The following is a 15,070-nucleotide window of genomic DNA, read 5'->3' as shown; positions in this document are numbered from 1 at the left end:
CCCTCCTTGACAGAGGAGTGAGCAGGCTGGAAGAGACAGAGACCCACTCATCAGGCCCAGGTCCTTCTATTAAGGTAGTGCTGTTGTGGTGTTTACGGTGAAGCTTCTGGAGATCACACTAGCAGGCGATCTAGCACAAGCTACTTCATTTCTAGGAGCTTCAGTCTCCCTGTGGGTGGAGCAAGTCTACTAGTAGAAAGGGGCTATTATGAGTTGCATCTGTTACACTAAGTGCTCATCCAAGTGCCTGGAGTACAGTCATGAAAGGCAGCACAGGGTAGGGTTGGAAGCCTAGATCTGCCTCTTACTATGTGCTCTTTGGGTCTCTGTTCTTTCATTTGTAAAATGGAGAGAATAACAATATCTACCTCCTAAAGATGTAACAAGGATCAAATGATATTTGCCAAGTGCCCACTTAGAACAGTGGTTGGTATATAGGACGTGTCTGATGGATAAACAAACAGACAAATGCATGCATGCTCGGGGGTTAGTCTGGAAATAAACGCTCCCTCTGCCCTAGCAATCATAGTTTGGCCCACAGAAGGTGTTCATTAATTGTCAGCTATTTATTATTTTCCTGGCACTTCTTTCTGGGGTTCTCATGGCCCAGCCTCTCCTGCAGCTTCCTTGGAAGTAGCCCCCTATAAGGATATGTCACCTGCTTACTGATTCCAGGAGGAACAGCAGACCTGCCCTGGAAGTGAGTCCTCTCATGCAGACCTCTTGGGCTGGAGAGCTACTAGCCCCGACTTTGCTGTTCATCAACATCATTTTGGAGCAAGCCTCTGTAGACCCTTAAAATGCAAATCAAATCCTGATAACCTTTTCTTCATCTATGCTTTCCTTTCTATTTTTCACCAGCTCCTCTTCTTCCTGCCCCCCAAAGTGTCAATGCCACTTAGGGTTTTGCTATTTTTCCTCTTCATACCCATTGGGTTTTCTCTGTCACTTCTTGTGTATTTTCACGTCTTCAATTCCCACCTATGTTTGGGTGATCCTAAGGTCATCCCAGCTTTCATCTCTGCCCTAGGTTCTACATTAGTGATTCTTAACATTTTCGGAGGATGAGACTCTCTCCATAAAAGCACCCGTTTCCATAATATTTTTCTTGAAGTTTCATAAGCATGCGGCACTTCATCCATGGAGCAAATAGAGGAGGACTTCTATGTAGGCTTCCAATACCAACTACCTCCTTTTTGGGGATGTCAATTTCTTTACCCTTACTTACTCGATGACCATGTCTGATCAAGTCTACTTCACCCTGTCTCTAGTGTCCTGTTCATTGTCATCAGAACACCAGATCCCAAAGTTTTCCCCTCTTGCCAGCCCCGACAGATGTTGTTCCCTGTGTACCTGGGCAGGGGGTGCATTTTCCTGGAGCCCTTTATGAGAGAAGGATCTCACTGACTTTCTTTCAACCTCTCCTTGTCTCAGGAAGAAAAGAAGAACTACCTGGGCAAAGGGCTAAGTGCATGTTTTCCAGGAAAGAGAAGAGGATTCACAGAATCCCTGCTCAGACGAAGAGTCTGTGATAAAGACGAAGAGTACAACCACCCCCCACCACCACAACAACCAATATTCTTGGGAAAACAAAGGGTACTTCTAGAAATAAAATGTTATTATAGATTCCTCCATGCCTCTCCAGTGAGATATAACAGGAGTTGGCAAACTTAACTTCTTCTGTAAAGGGCCAGACAGTAAATATTTTAGGCTTTGCAGGCCAAGCAGCAAAACTGAGGATACTATATGTTATACATATGTAACAAGAGAGAAAACAAATTTCCATAAAATTTTTATTGGCAACATTCAGAAGTTTGGATGCTGAAATTTGAATTTCTCATCATTTTTATATGTCACAAAACATTATTGGAGATTATTTAATTTTTTCAACTACTTAAAAATATACAAAATATTCTTTGTCTGTAGGTTGTACAAAAATAGTCAATAGGCTGAATTTGGCCCATAGGCTATAGTTTGCTAACCGCTGAGATACAGTTATCTATCACAGTGGATATACACCACTGAGTTTTCAACTTTAGAATTTTAGAGACCACATATGATGACATATACCGTTTATTGAAGAATCTCAAATTAGTGGAGTATGAATGTTTAACGGCTGTATTTTTAGCTTTCAACTGTGTTATATCCAATCTCTCATTTCCTTAATGATATTTTGGGCGGAGATCATAACTTTCTACTTACTTTTGGCTGTTAAAACTTCCATATTGCAATGCACTATCCCTGCGCACCTTCAGTGTGTTGTGGCAGGGAGCAGGAAGAAAATAAGGCCAAAATGTCACTTCGCTTAGCTGTGTGATGTTGCAAACCTTTACTGTTTATTGTTACTAGTTTCCCAGCTAACACTGATCATCAGGTTCTCTGTGTGGCAGGGGACATGTTGACTTTTTTTGTGGAGACACAAGCATTGATTATTGGAGAGCCCTAGGGGACCTTCCCACTGCAACTTCTCTCCCCAGTGTGGAATATCTGAGTCTGACTCACTTTCTTCCATCCCACTTTGGCTTCTGTCACTGGCAACTCATGTCCCCATGCGGCTGGACCTGCAGTTGAACCATACAACACCCTGTGAACATTTTTTAAAGGCCCTCCTCCCTTTGGATGGACTCAGCTTTGGGCCAAGGTTCATGGTTTGGGGAATGGAACAGGGGCCAACTCTCAAGACAGGGCAACATCTTCATGAACATCATGTAGCTCTGACCAGGGTCTTGTTGCCTAATGGGCTGCTCTCTTGGATGGGATAATGACCGAATGGCTCAAGTTCAGCTATTCACCACCAGATCCACACAGCCTACAAACTTCCCCATTCCACAAAGGCTGCCCCATTGCCATTCCCTCTGTCTTAGCCTCTTTACTGAAGTAGGCACACAAGCAGCGTCCATCCCAGGAATGTGATGCCAGTCTCTCTTTTCTGCAGGCACCCTCAATCTTTGTGAATGAGTCTTCTTGGGGCACAGGTAATTCACTGAGGAACCTCAAGTTTTGGGGAAAAAGGAAGGTGGTATAAGAAAGCTAGCTTGCCATTTGTCTTTGAAAATGGATATTGTCTAAAAAGGATGAGTTAAGAACTACTGGTCAATGCATTATTTAGAGGTATGAAGGAATAAAGGAGTTGCAATAAGTACAAAAGTAGAAAAAGTTGTAAGTGCTTGCTGCTGTGTTTCTTCATTTAACAGGTAAGGAAACTCATGCTCAGCGGTGAAACAACTTCCGAGGGTTTGCAGCCAGTAAACGGCAAGATCCAGCTAAGAACCCAGGTCTACCTGACCTCAAGACCCCTGCTGTTGTCTCATATCCTCTGTGGTCAGAGACCAATTCATAAATGACTAAAAGCCCATTTGCTCCTATAATGAAAAAGTGGGCTCTGGCAGGATTGTGTGGATGGAGGAAAAAGCAAAACGACTTTGGAGTTTTGTGGGCTTCTCTTTAACCTCAGAAACATTGCTTTCACTGGGGGTGCTTCCACATGTCAGAGTATAATTTTTAAATAGTTAGAAACATAATTTTCCTAAAATATACAATGCGCTCATGTCAAGTTTTATTCAACTCATCAATGAGAGAACTAGCAGAATGACAAAGCTAGTTCAAAGGAGGATGTTATATATATTTTTCAGGAAAAAAATTCTGAAGTAAGATTGTCAAGTTAGATGTAAAACTGATTCATGTCCTAGAGGGTGGCAATAAATCTACAACATTTGAAATTATCTCTTCTAATGAGCAGAAATAATTTGCACCTCTAATGAGCAAATTTATGTGCATCTTTCCAAGCTCTCTACAAGTAGCATCTAACTATACCACTGGCCCTTTATCTATAATAAAACAAATAAAATTACATTCCACCAAAGAATCAGATGACTCCCTCAGTAAGATTGTCAGACATGGCTCTAAGAGAACAAACGACAGAGTCCCCTTTCTTTGCGTATTTTTTTCCCTTGATGCACGCTAGTAACCCACACACGTCACCATGTTAATAACCCACACTGCTTCCCCAACCTTGGAATGTTGATCACTTGCCTTTTTTCTAATCCAGAAGATGAAATTTCAAGTGACAAAGTAAACAATTATTTTCAAATCATCTGCTTCTTCAAATGGGTAGAATCTTAGAGTCAAAAGGCAGGGGGCTAGATTTGAGGTAGGAAACAGAGGAGTAGGTCTTTTCCACCAATGATAGAACTGGGAATAAGATTCAGAATATTTAATCACAGGTAGGACTGTGAGACTAGCCAGTCAGAATGGATGCTTCCATAGGGCTGGGCCAGGATCCTGATGGCCCCTGCTGGGTCAGGTCTTAACTCTTTACTGGAAAATCTCATAGATGTCTGGGAGGTTCCAGAATAGGCTAGGGTAACTATAGTGGTGGCGGGAGGGGGAGGGTTGATTGGGGACTTAGGCCAGATGCTGTTTACCAAGAAGTAGGAAAGTATTTCAACATTTTAACAAGCAATATGGCTATACAGACATGTTCTGGTTGAATGTTATCATGTTCACACCTCAACCTCTGCCACCTCCCCAGTCCTGACTGGTCTCACAAACACAGGCATAGTCATTCACCCACATCCTGCCTTAAGATTCCAGTCCACTTCTCTCCTCTGTTTGCCTCTTGGGCTTTAGAGGCAAAGAGGAACCATGCAGGGAAAGGAACAGGGAGGAGGTCAAGAGTAGGGAAGAAAGAGCATTCTGCACGCACGTCTAAGGGAAAGTGCAGCATCAGATCTAGGAGTGGAGAAGTGACTACTTGGTAGTGTTCCTAAGCTCTGGAGGTAGAGCAGTGCTCCCAATGGACAAGGATCCCTGTCCTTATCTTCTATTGGAGGGAGATAGGGAATATGAAAAATATGAGTTACCATGTGAGAGCACCCAGCACAGGGCTTGGCACATAGGAAATACTCAACAAATGTTATGTCCTTCTCTTATCCGTGTCCTTAATCACATCTCTGCAGCTTCCCCGAAGGCTTCTGAACACATAAATAAAGCTGCAACCCCATCTGGCTGAAAAGAGTCAACCATCTGGAGATTTGGAAATATGGGGGAACTTCTAATGACTGGCTAATTTTTTTTTCAGTTTTTCAGACAGATGTTTGATGCCATTCAGGCCCATCTGTAGCAGAAATAGCAGTTTATTGAGACTCTTTTCCATAATTTTAAGCTCCTTGTCCTAAAAGCTAAGTGGACTTTATTTTCTTAGTATTTTCTTAAAAAATGATTTGAAAAAGTGATCATTGGCTAATGGAGAACAATTCAGGAATAAAATATGGAAATATCAGACCCTTGGATTAAAAAGACCTTTAAACTGGCAGCCCATGGGTCAAATTCAACAATGAGGCAGGTTTGGCTTGGCAGGCAGTGTGTCTTTATTTACTTTTAAATTTTATTTTATTTATATATTTTTAAAAGACATTAGTTTTTTAAAAGATTTTATTTATTTATTCACAAGAGACACACAGAGAGAGGCAGAGACACAGGCAGAGGGAAAAGCAGGCTCCCTGGAGGGAGCCCGATGCCAGACTCAATCCCAGGACCCCAGGATCATGACCCGGGCAGAAGGCAGACGCTCAACCACTGAGCCACCCAAATGTCCCAGACAGTGTGTTTTTAAAAAGTTAATTTAGTTGCCCACATTTTAAAAATCAAGAGATTTTATACCTGGCTTTTTAATATTTGGAATATCGGGATAAATTTGGTACACGTTTCCCAAGAGTAAAAATCAACTCAAGTCACATAGCATTTGTCCCTTGGATAGGGGCTTGTGCTCTCTGGTTTGCCTCAGGCCCCACTATTCTCTATTGTTCTCCACTCTGAGACCGTGTTTCAGCTACCAGGTATCTTTTTAAGTGCAGTGACTTCTCCAACCCCCTACCCCCAGAATTGAGTTAAGAGGACAGTGAAATGCTTGTTTCAACTGCTACATTACCTGCCTTGTCCACATGGACATTTGGATTTGTTTACTCCTAATCTTATCTGAAGCTTTCATTTCAGAATTGGATAAACTAAGGCCCAAAGGAGGAAGATATATGCACAATTCACATAACTCGTAGTGACAGAAGTGTGATGAGTACTCAGGGTTCCTTGTTACCAGGCCAGTGGTCTTTCCATGATGTAAATACGTCACTTTGCTCATGTCTAGGACTTCAAGGGGTCTTCTTAATGAGGGAACCATACATTGAGCATGTTCTCATTCAAATCCACATGCTGCCATTGAAAACACACAGCAAGTTGGGACCCTACTTTGTGAATGCCTCGTGTGCTTTCCAGATAATGAGTCAGGCATTCGTTCTGCTTTCTGAGTGTGGGTGTCTCTACATAGGTCGATTGTTTCTTCATTCAAAATCTGTCCTTTGCTGTCTCTGAATTTGTTCCTGTCTGATGTCGCCTGCACCCCTGCAGACATTGCACAGGCATGCTGAGTGTTCGGGGACCTGAAGCTTCTGAATGGAAAAACCCATGTGTCTGGGCATTCTCACAAGCTAATGTTTGTACCAGTAGCAACCTATCCACCGGAGCACGAATTCATGTTCTTAGCAAATGCTCCCAGAAGCAACATGGCTTAGGTGAGGTAGTGCCTGCTGGGTTTAGGTATGTGACCTCAGGCAAGTCATATAATTTCTCTAAGGCTCAGTTTCTTCACCAATAAAATGAGGATAATAATAATACTGATTTAAATGAGCTCCTTTGAAGAGGAAAAAGTTAATTTTTCAAAATTGTTAGAATAGTGCTAGCAATTATATATGTACTAAATATAAATGATATTCTGGGGAGTTAAAGAAATAAACAACCCTTCTCTTGCTTGAGTGATGTGATCCTTCTTAACACATGTAATTGTTGCCAGCTCCATTGTAAATACTTAATATATGTTAGCTTAAACATCAGAATTGCTTGGAGGAGTTTCAGAAAATTCAGATTCCAGTGATCCACCACAGACCTACGGAAGCAGAGAATCTAGTTGTGAGGCCTAATTATCTTTTTTTTTTTTTAAAGCTCCCCATGTGATTCTGATGACTGGCCAAGTTTGGGAACATTGATGTAGTTTCCTTATTCCTGAATATCTTTGGTGGTGGAGAACCCATACCACCTAAAGCTCCCTATTCTACATTGCATGGTCATTTATACTGAGGCAAAAATTGTTTTCCTCTCACTCTTACTTCTACCCCCTTGAGGCCACATAGAACATTTCAAATCTCTTTCCCATATGACAACTCTTCAGATATTTTCAGACAGCTGTCATGTCCCTCCTGACCATTCTCTTTTGGACAAAACCGCCACATTCTCTCATGGCTCTTTAAAAAGTATGGGTGAACAGACTTTGCTAATTTGATATCAGAAAAACAACTGAGCTATAAGACCTCCAGTTATCCTTTGACTCTAAAGGACCAGAAAAATGATGATGTTGAGACTCTAGGAGACGGGATATACTGAATAAGAGATGATTATACACCTTTAATCCAGAGGATGGGGTCTGCCTATTGCATGCAGGAAATCAGAGGTTCCTTGAAAATTCCTTGAACACTTGATATATTCAGTACATGAAGAAAAATCTTGGTTTCAGATTCCAGCCAGGCCCATCTAGGTGCTGGTTCTATGGGTGTGCATACAGCTTAAGATTCATTGTGACTCATTAAAGTTACTGTATATAATACTTCAAAAAATGTAAAAAACAAAACAAAAACAAAAACCTGGCTGAGTCAAATTGTATGAAGACTGCAACATATTTTCTCAAAAGAATTCACCTGACCAAGAACATATCTTAGATTCATCCAGTTCCATCTTGATTCAAATTCTCACTTCTCCCACTAAGCCCACAGAATGCCTGGGTGGGGTTCCAATTCCTTGTACAAACTGTGGGTGTAGGACATGATGTTGGAGAGAAGAGAAACCATCAGTTGAGAAATTCTGAGAAAGGATTTAGGCATTTTAGGCCCTATTGGGGGAAGCCAAATTTGGTTTTTAATTGTACATTCCCAGGTTTTGTTCCAAGAGGTGCAGAAGAACTGGAAATAACGGAAACACGATCTACATATATACCTCGTCTGGCTCAGATTTTTTATGCCATCCCTAGAACCATATAGACAACAAAGCATCCACCAAATCACAGCTTTACAGAAGGTAATTCAATTCTTTGTTGTCAATAGAGTAAAGGGAATTATAGAATTTCCCCAAGGTAAATGACTTCACCATATCTGATCACCAATGATTACAAATATTAGATTTTTATCAATGTTTGGGAAATAATTGTTCTAAAATTTCCATTGGTACACTGGATAAAATAAGAGCTTTGGATAGTGCTAATTCATGATCACCTATTCCAAAGTAATCATTTCCCAGATTGATAAGAAAGGGTTGGAGTAGGCAAATGTCTTAGCCAAGGTCACACAGATAGTTTGCAGCATTACCCAAGTCTTCTGACTTCAAGTACAGTGATTCTTGTTGCATTTAAAGTAGTCTTTTCCTACCTGGGATTCCCACCAGTTGCAAATTTGTGTTGGAAACAGAATCAACTGTAGTAGTGCTACAGTCGGGAGAGCAGTTGTTCAGAGTGTCAGGACATGGGAAGAAGGCCAGGGAATGATGCAATATTACACTAGCAAGTGATGTCATAGCATGATTTCCTAAGTGATTTACATAAATGCAAGTTCTCAAAAAGCCCTGACAAATGCCAGCCAGTGGGAATGCAGGCATGGAGAACCAATGGCAAACAGGAGAGGGGAACATATAGGAAACCCAGATTTCCTTGCTCATCACAGTAACAAGCTTCACAGATTCCTCAGAAGCCTGATAAAACTCCCTTCTGCCCCTCTAATCCAGTGCCTTCCCTCAGGCACATAAGCTTGAAAGAGCTTTGATTTTCTTCTCTATCTTTCCATTTACTACCACTGACATTCAGTCATTGCCCAGTGATGCTGAGAGTGACTTCTTGTGTAGTGAAAGCGAGTTTAATAGTGAGACAGTCTAACCAAGAGCTTCACATTCTGAAAATTGGTCTGCCCTCTTCATCATAATTTAGAGCAAATTCTCAATTTTTAAAATTAGAAGCTGTAATTTTTGGAGAATCAATCGTATGCAAAGTCATGGAAATATATTTGTTGAGTTTGGAGAGGACTTAAGAAAGAAGACAGGTGGATACCAAATACGAACACTTCAGTTTTGTTTTGAAACATGTATTAATAAAGAAGTTTTGTTAAAATGTGTGTGTGTAGGGGTTCACATACGTTTGTCTGGTTGGCAATGTAAGTTCATGAAAATATCTACTTAGACCAAACTCAGAAGAAACTGCTAAGACTGTGTTAGAAATAAGGAAATAGCTCAAAGTGTGCCAGCCTAGGTCACAGTCTGCCTGTCTCTGTCCCTCTGTCTCTTCTCTCTCTCTCCCTCCCTCCCTCTCTTTCTCTCTTCCTTCCTCTCTCTTCTTCCCTCACTTTCCCTCCCCTTCCACCACTAAAATGCAATTAAAGCAGAGCCAAAGACCCCATCTCAAGCCACAAATCAAAGCAATTCACAATATGCTTAGGAATTTTGGATTTGAAGACTTTGCTCAACTGCAGAAGCTGCCTAGAGTGCCACAAAATCTCATCTCATGAAGCTTAAACCAAAAACAACCAACAAGACCAAACCTCTTCATCCCACACAGCATTAGTCTTGCTGGGAACAATCTGGGCATCTGCACATTCTCAGCAAAAATTCAAACTATTCATCTTTCCCCATCACTGCCTCCATTTCCCCAAACACCTACTGGAATATTAGAATATCAGAAACTGCATTATTTGGGGCCATTGAGAAGAATTTGTAAATACCTTCTAGGCAGCAGGTCCTCCACAGCCCCGAATGGGTCATTACTTCTTCATTCTTCCTGCTGGTTTCATTATCACTTGTAGATTTAGTCCTGCACACACCTCTGGAATATAACCAGTAGTCCGTGCCCACTGCAATGGTCATTAAACTAAAAGCTGCGAAGGCTCCCACAGTGGTGATCAACATCTGGATACCTCTGTCACACATCCTCATAATTCTTCATGGTACTCTGGATGGCTGGGGGTTGGAGGGGTAGGTTCAATGCCAGAGGGGAAAATCACTCTGCAGCTGGGTAACCTAGGGCAGGCTCTTCCAAAAATTCGGGTCTCCTTTTGTCAGCATCCACAGAGACTTTAGGAAAGCTGGGATTTCCTGTCTGGAGCTCTCTCCGGTTCCCTGGGTCGCCTATGGCCCTTGGAAGGGTGCAGGCTCCAGGGGGTTGGTCCACATCACTGCTGCCTTCTGAGGATCCCTGGGTTCCTTTCATTCCTCAGGAGCTTGGTAAAGATGAGGGTCCGTGCAGGGCATGGCTCCAGAGCCTGGAGCTGCCAGTTCGGTTTGAGATGCGCCTGGCTCCTCACAGCCTCGGGAGACTCAAGGCAAAGAAATCCAGAGAGGTCTATGTGTGTGTGTGTGTGCGTGCGTGCGTGTGTGTGCGAGCGCGTGTGCTGGGGGTGAGGGCGGATGGCAAAAAATAGCACTGCTGGGAGGCGAGTCGCTGAGAAGAGTGTTCATTGCTTCCCCAGCCTCCCAGGAAAGCTCTCCGCCTGCTCCTGACACCCCCGCTCAAACTGGAGAAAAGACAGAGTCCTGGGGAGGGGGCCGGGCGGTTTCATCGGAGGGCAGAGGTCCGCGGTGCTGAAGGGACAGCTCCCGCCTGTTGCCCCGCCTCCGCCTCCCTAACGCCCAGGCGTTGGGTCCGTGGTGCTGAAGGGACAGCTCCGCTCCTGCTGCTGCTGCTGCTGCTGCTGCTGCTGCTGCTGCTGCTGCTGCACCCCCGCCTCTCTAGCCCCTGGGCTTGAGACCTGGGGTGCTGAAGGGTCGCACCTCCCTCCAGCCGCCCTCCCCCCGTCCCTTTCCAGGCCAGCTAGCCGGCTCGGCTCTGCCTAGTCAATCCCACGCTCAGCGCAAAGTTTCCGGAGCCCAGGGCAGTCAGCGCCCCGGCTCGGCTCGTCGGCGCTGCAGCATCACCCTGCTCCTCCGCTCCCGGAAGGGTTAAGGAAAGGGGAAGGGGAAAGAAGCCCGCAGCGCACTCTGGCGCGCTCTCAGCTCCCACCCAGCGCGGCTCCCCCCCCCCCACCGCCCCCCAACCCCCGAGCCAGGCAAGTTTGCCTTTTGCTGCGGGCTCCGCTGGAGCCCACTGGGGAACACCGAGTCTTCTTAAAGGGACCGGCGACTCCGGGCGACGGATCTGTGTCTCACTTGGGCGGGTAAAAAGTGTTGTCACAGGCACATCTGTGTATAGTCTGTCTCAATTTGGTTCCCCAGAAAACAAGCCAATATGTCTACCCTCCTTTTTCTGGAGCTCTGGTTTACACCGGAGACAACGTGCTCAGATCAGACCCGGAACTGTTCATATACATATGATCATGTATTCCTAAAAGACAGAAGGAGCTGTGTGTATGTAGACTCTGCTGTACGCATATCACAGATTCGGGGCGACAGGTTGTGAGATGCTGGTATCTGAATCCACTTCATATATTGCAGCATCCTTATATTTGTGTAGACTGCAGGTTGATGGATTCAAGGTGGGAGAGTCCGCGAAAATGTCAGGTTCTTTCCAAAGGTCCCTGGAATGTTCATTCGTCAACATCTTTTTCTAAGTGAGACCGTGGAGCACGTGAAGTTAGGTCTGCTTTTCTTGTTAGTCCAAAGTGCAAATGCCATTGCACACTTGAAAGCTAATGAGAGTCTCCCTTTGGAAATAGTCGATGTTGCAAAGGATCAGCACTTGACCATCTGTCTATTACTATGTGTTCTGGCATATACATGGCATATATACTGAGTTGAATAGGGATAGTCCACAGAATGGCTTTATTATTATTTTTATTATTATTATTATTATTATTATTATCCTACGGCATAATAGAAGGGATACCCAGAGGCCCGGTGTTTGGAATTGAGGCTGCTTGGGTTGTTTCTGAAATGTTTCCACTGCCAACTGTCATGTTTGAGTGTTATTGAACTGGACAAAAATATAATGGAAGGTAATCACAGACACATATAGTCCCCTGGTGCCATCTCTGGCTCTGTGAGCTTCTATAGAGAAGACTGAGTAGCAGCAATGTATTGAAGAGTTCTCAGATGTAGATCACAACTTCTTGGTGACTTTGTTACTTTGCGTGTGTGTATGTGTTCAGGTCACTTGATTCTTGGTGTTAAATAAACATACCTGTGCATACATAGGTTTGAATATACAGTCATGGTGTGACTGTTTACATGTTAACCTGCGCTGTGTTCAATATAGTTATGAGTTCTGAATGGCTGCGAATTAGTTGCAGAAGAAAAGGATGTATGCAAATATATGTTTGTACCTGTAGGCAGTGTTGTGGACCATGTGGATATGTTTACTGCAAATGCATGGCTGTGTGCATGGGTGGGCATGCATGTTCGTGTCCAGGTATAGTGTATGTTTGTGCTCCTACATTCATTTAATTGCATATGCATACGTCATGGTTCACAAGTACTGTTTTATGGGCAGGAAGTAGAAATATGAAAAATCTGCCACATAACCAAAGTGGAACAGATAAACTCGGGCCCAGAACCATGGCTAACCTTATCCCCAAAGAACAGGAGACAATGAGGGGAAGGTATTCAAGGCCTTCTATAAGTTACTTAATTTTTTTTCTTTTTTTTTCTTTTTTTTTTAAATTATTTATTTATTTATTTATTTATTTATTTATGATAGAGAGAGAGAGAGAGAGAGAGGCAGAGACACAGGCAGAGGGAGAAGCAGGCTCCATGCACCGGGAGCCCGATGTGGGATTCGATCCCGGGTCTCCAGAATCGCGCCCTGGGCCAAAGGCAGACGCCAAACCGCTGCGCCACCCAGGGATCCCCTTAATTTTTTTTCTTAAAAGAGAAAATTTATTTCTTATTAAAATGTTCTGCTTTGGGGGATTCCTGGGTGGCTCAGCGGTTTAGCGCCTGCCTTCAGCCCAGGGCATGATCCTGGAATCCCAGGATCGAGTCCCACGTTGGGCTCCCTGTATGGAGCCTGCTTCTCTCTCTGCCTGTGTCTCTGCCTCTCTCTCTCTCTCTCTCTGTGTGTGTGTGTTTCATGAATAAATAAATAAAAATCTTTAAAAAATTGTAAAATGTTCTGCTTTGACTTTTTTTTTTTTTTTTTAAGAAAAAATGTCTGTAACTTGGAGATAAAGTTGGTCTTTCCTGGGAGGTGTTATTAAATTAGTGAAATTTTCCTTCCCTCCTCTTAGAAACTTAAATAATGTAAAATAATCTTAAAATGACCAAAACAGCCATGGAAGAGAAAGGTCTTTTCTCAAAGCAGGACCATGTAGATGGAAGGTCAATGGGCTTTGGGCTTTGGGCTTAGGGAGAGTAGTAGAGCTCCAGTCACTCCATTCACCAGACCTGTGGTAAAATGAGAGCAGCTTCACCTCCACCTCCACAGCTCTGTAATATAAACCCGGAGAAACAAGGTGCTGTACCCAGGAGGTCCAGCATAAGGAATTGGGTAACCAAGTAGGATAGTGTGGAGTAGGGGGAGGAGGGTCAGGAGCTCACGCAGATGGAGGTGATCATTGTAGGTCAGGATGTAGACAGTTTTTCTGAAGGCGAGAAAGGGACATCTGTTATAAGATGGAACGTTGTACTGAGCCTTTGGCTTAATGAGGCAGGATTACCCTTTTGCAACTTCTGCTCACGGCCAAAGCTGATCACAGAACGTGGGAAGTCCTGAACCTGCATTTGGAGCAAGTCAGAACACCTGTCTGGAGTGGGAGTGCGGAGGTAGGGAGGCCATCGGTTGGTTCCCCATGATGACTCCCAACTTACTAGGGGGTGACCTCATCCTTTCATTCAATTGAATGTGTAGGCGGCTGTACCGGGGTGTGTGGAATCGGCTAAGCCTAGATTTAATTGCTCATTTCTACCACTAGAGGGCTCTTTCACCAGATCGATCCGGGACCCAAGAGATTCAAAGCAGTGATCTTCTTGCAGTGATGGGGCCAGGCTCTCTTTTTGCTGACAAACCTACTTTCTGATCCTACTTTTGTGGTGGGAGATTGGGAGGCATTGAAATGCTTAAAACTGATATTCGATTCTCTTATTAAGGCTTCTTTTTTTTTTTTTTTTATTGGACTCTTAGTGAAGTAGCCAGCATGAAACACCTGCTTTTTTTTTTTTTTTCCCTTTGTGTATCCTTTTATGTATTGGAGTCACCCTCAGCACAGGAAGGGTCAATGCACCCTGAAAGTGATTGTGTCATTCAGGAAGGACTAATGACAGCCGTTTCAATTCAATAAATGCTTCTTGAGTGGCCACTATGTGCAAGGCTTAGTACTTTGGAGAACATGAAGATATGATTCCTCTCCCCCAAGGAGTCCCTTGTGTCGTAGGGGGTCTCTCGTTATTACATTTGGCTGTAAACAGTGGAAACTGCAGCTAGTTTGGGAAATTGGGGGATTTTTTATAAGGATATGGTAATGTTTCAATGAATCTTAGGGCAAAGATGCAATCAGGCCTCAGCAAGAAGTTAAAATAAAAGCCACCAGGAGCTGTGGCAGTCACCTCATTTTTTCATCTCTGCCTCTTTTCTCATTTTTTTGTTGAGAAAAATTGTTTTACCAGAGCACCTGGGTAACTCAGTTGGTTGAGCATCCCACTTTTGATTTTGGCTCAGGTTATGATCTCAGAGTTGTGAGATCAAGCCCCTGGTCAGACTCTGTGCTCAGCAGAGAGTCTGCCTGAGACTCTCTCCTTCTGCCCCTTCCCCTGCTTGCTCACATTCACCTGCTCTCTCGTTGTCTGGAATCAATAAGTGAACCTTTTTTTGTTTTTTATTTTATTATTTTTTAAAAGATTTTATTTATTTATTCACGAGAGACACAGAGAGGCAGAGACACAGGCAGAGGGAGAAGCAGGCCCCATGCAGGGAGCCCGATGTGGGACTTGATCCTGGGACTCCAGGATCACGCCCTGGGCCAAAGGCAGGCACCAAACCACTCAGCCACCCAGGGTTCCCATTTTTTGTTTTTTAAAGAGAAAAATTGTTTTGCCTTCTCTATTCTTCAATCTTCAGGATAAA

General features: G+C 43.5%; 1 protein-coding gene across 2 annotated transcripts in view; it reads right to left on the bottom strand.

Annotated features, from left to right (window-relative positions):
- The window catches only part of CACNG3 (calcium voltage-gated channel auxiliary subunit gamma 3), an 85,337-nt gene extending 74,284 nt beyond the window's left edge, over positions 1-11,053 (bottom strand). Inside the window, exon 1 of one of the 2 annotated variants that reach the window (XM_072836202.1) lies at positions 9,804-11,053. In XM_072836202.1, the coding sequence (XP_072692303.1) occupies positions 9,804-10,014 (211 nt within the window). In that variant the 5' untranslated portion in view covers positions 10,015-11,053. The remainder of the gene's footprint in view (positions 1-9,803) is intronic. The other variant, XM_072836201.1, reaches the window with a different exon arrangement.
- Between the last annotated feature and the right edge of the window lie 4,017 nt (positions 11,054-15,070).

This window comes from Canis lupus, chromosome 8, assembly GCF_048164855.1.
Source record: "Canis lupus baileyi chromosome 8, mCanLup2.hap1, whole genome shotgun sequence".
NCBI classification, from domain to species: domain Eukaryota; kingdom Metazoa; phylum Chordata; class Mammalia; order Carnivora; family Canidae; genus Canis; species Canis lupus.
Note: the sequence above shows the minus strand (reverse complement) of the source record. Positions and strands in the feature narration are given on the sequence as shown.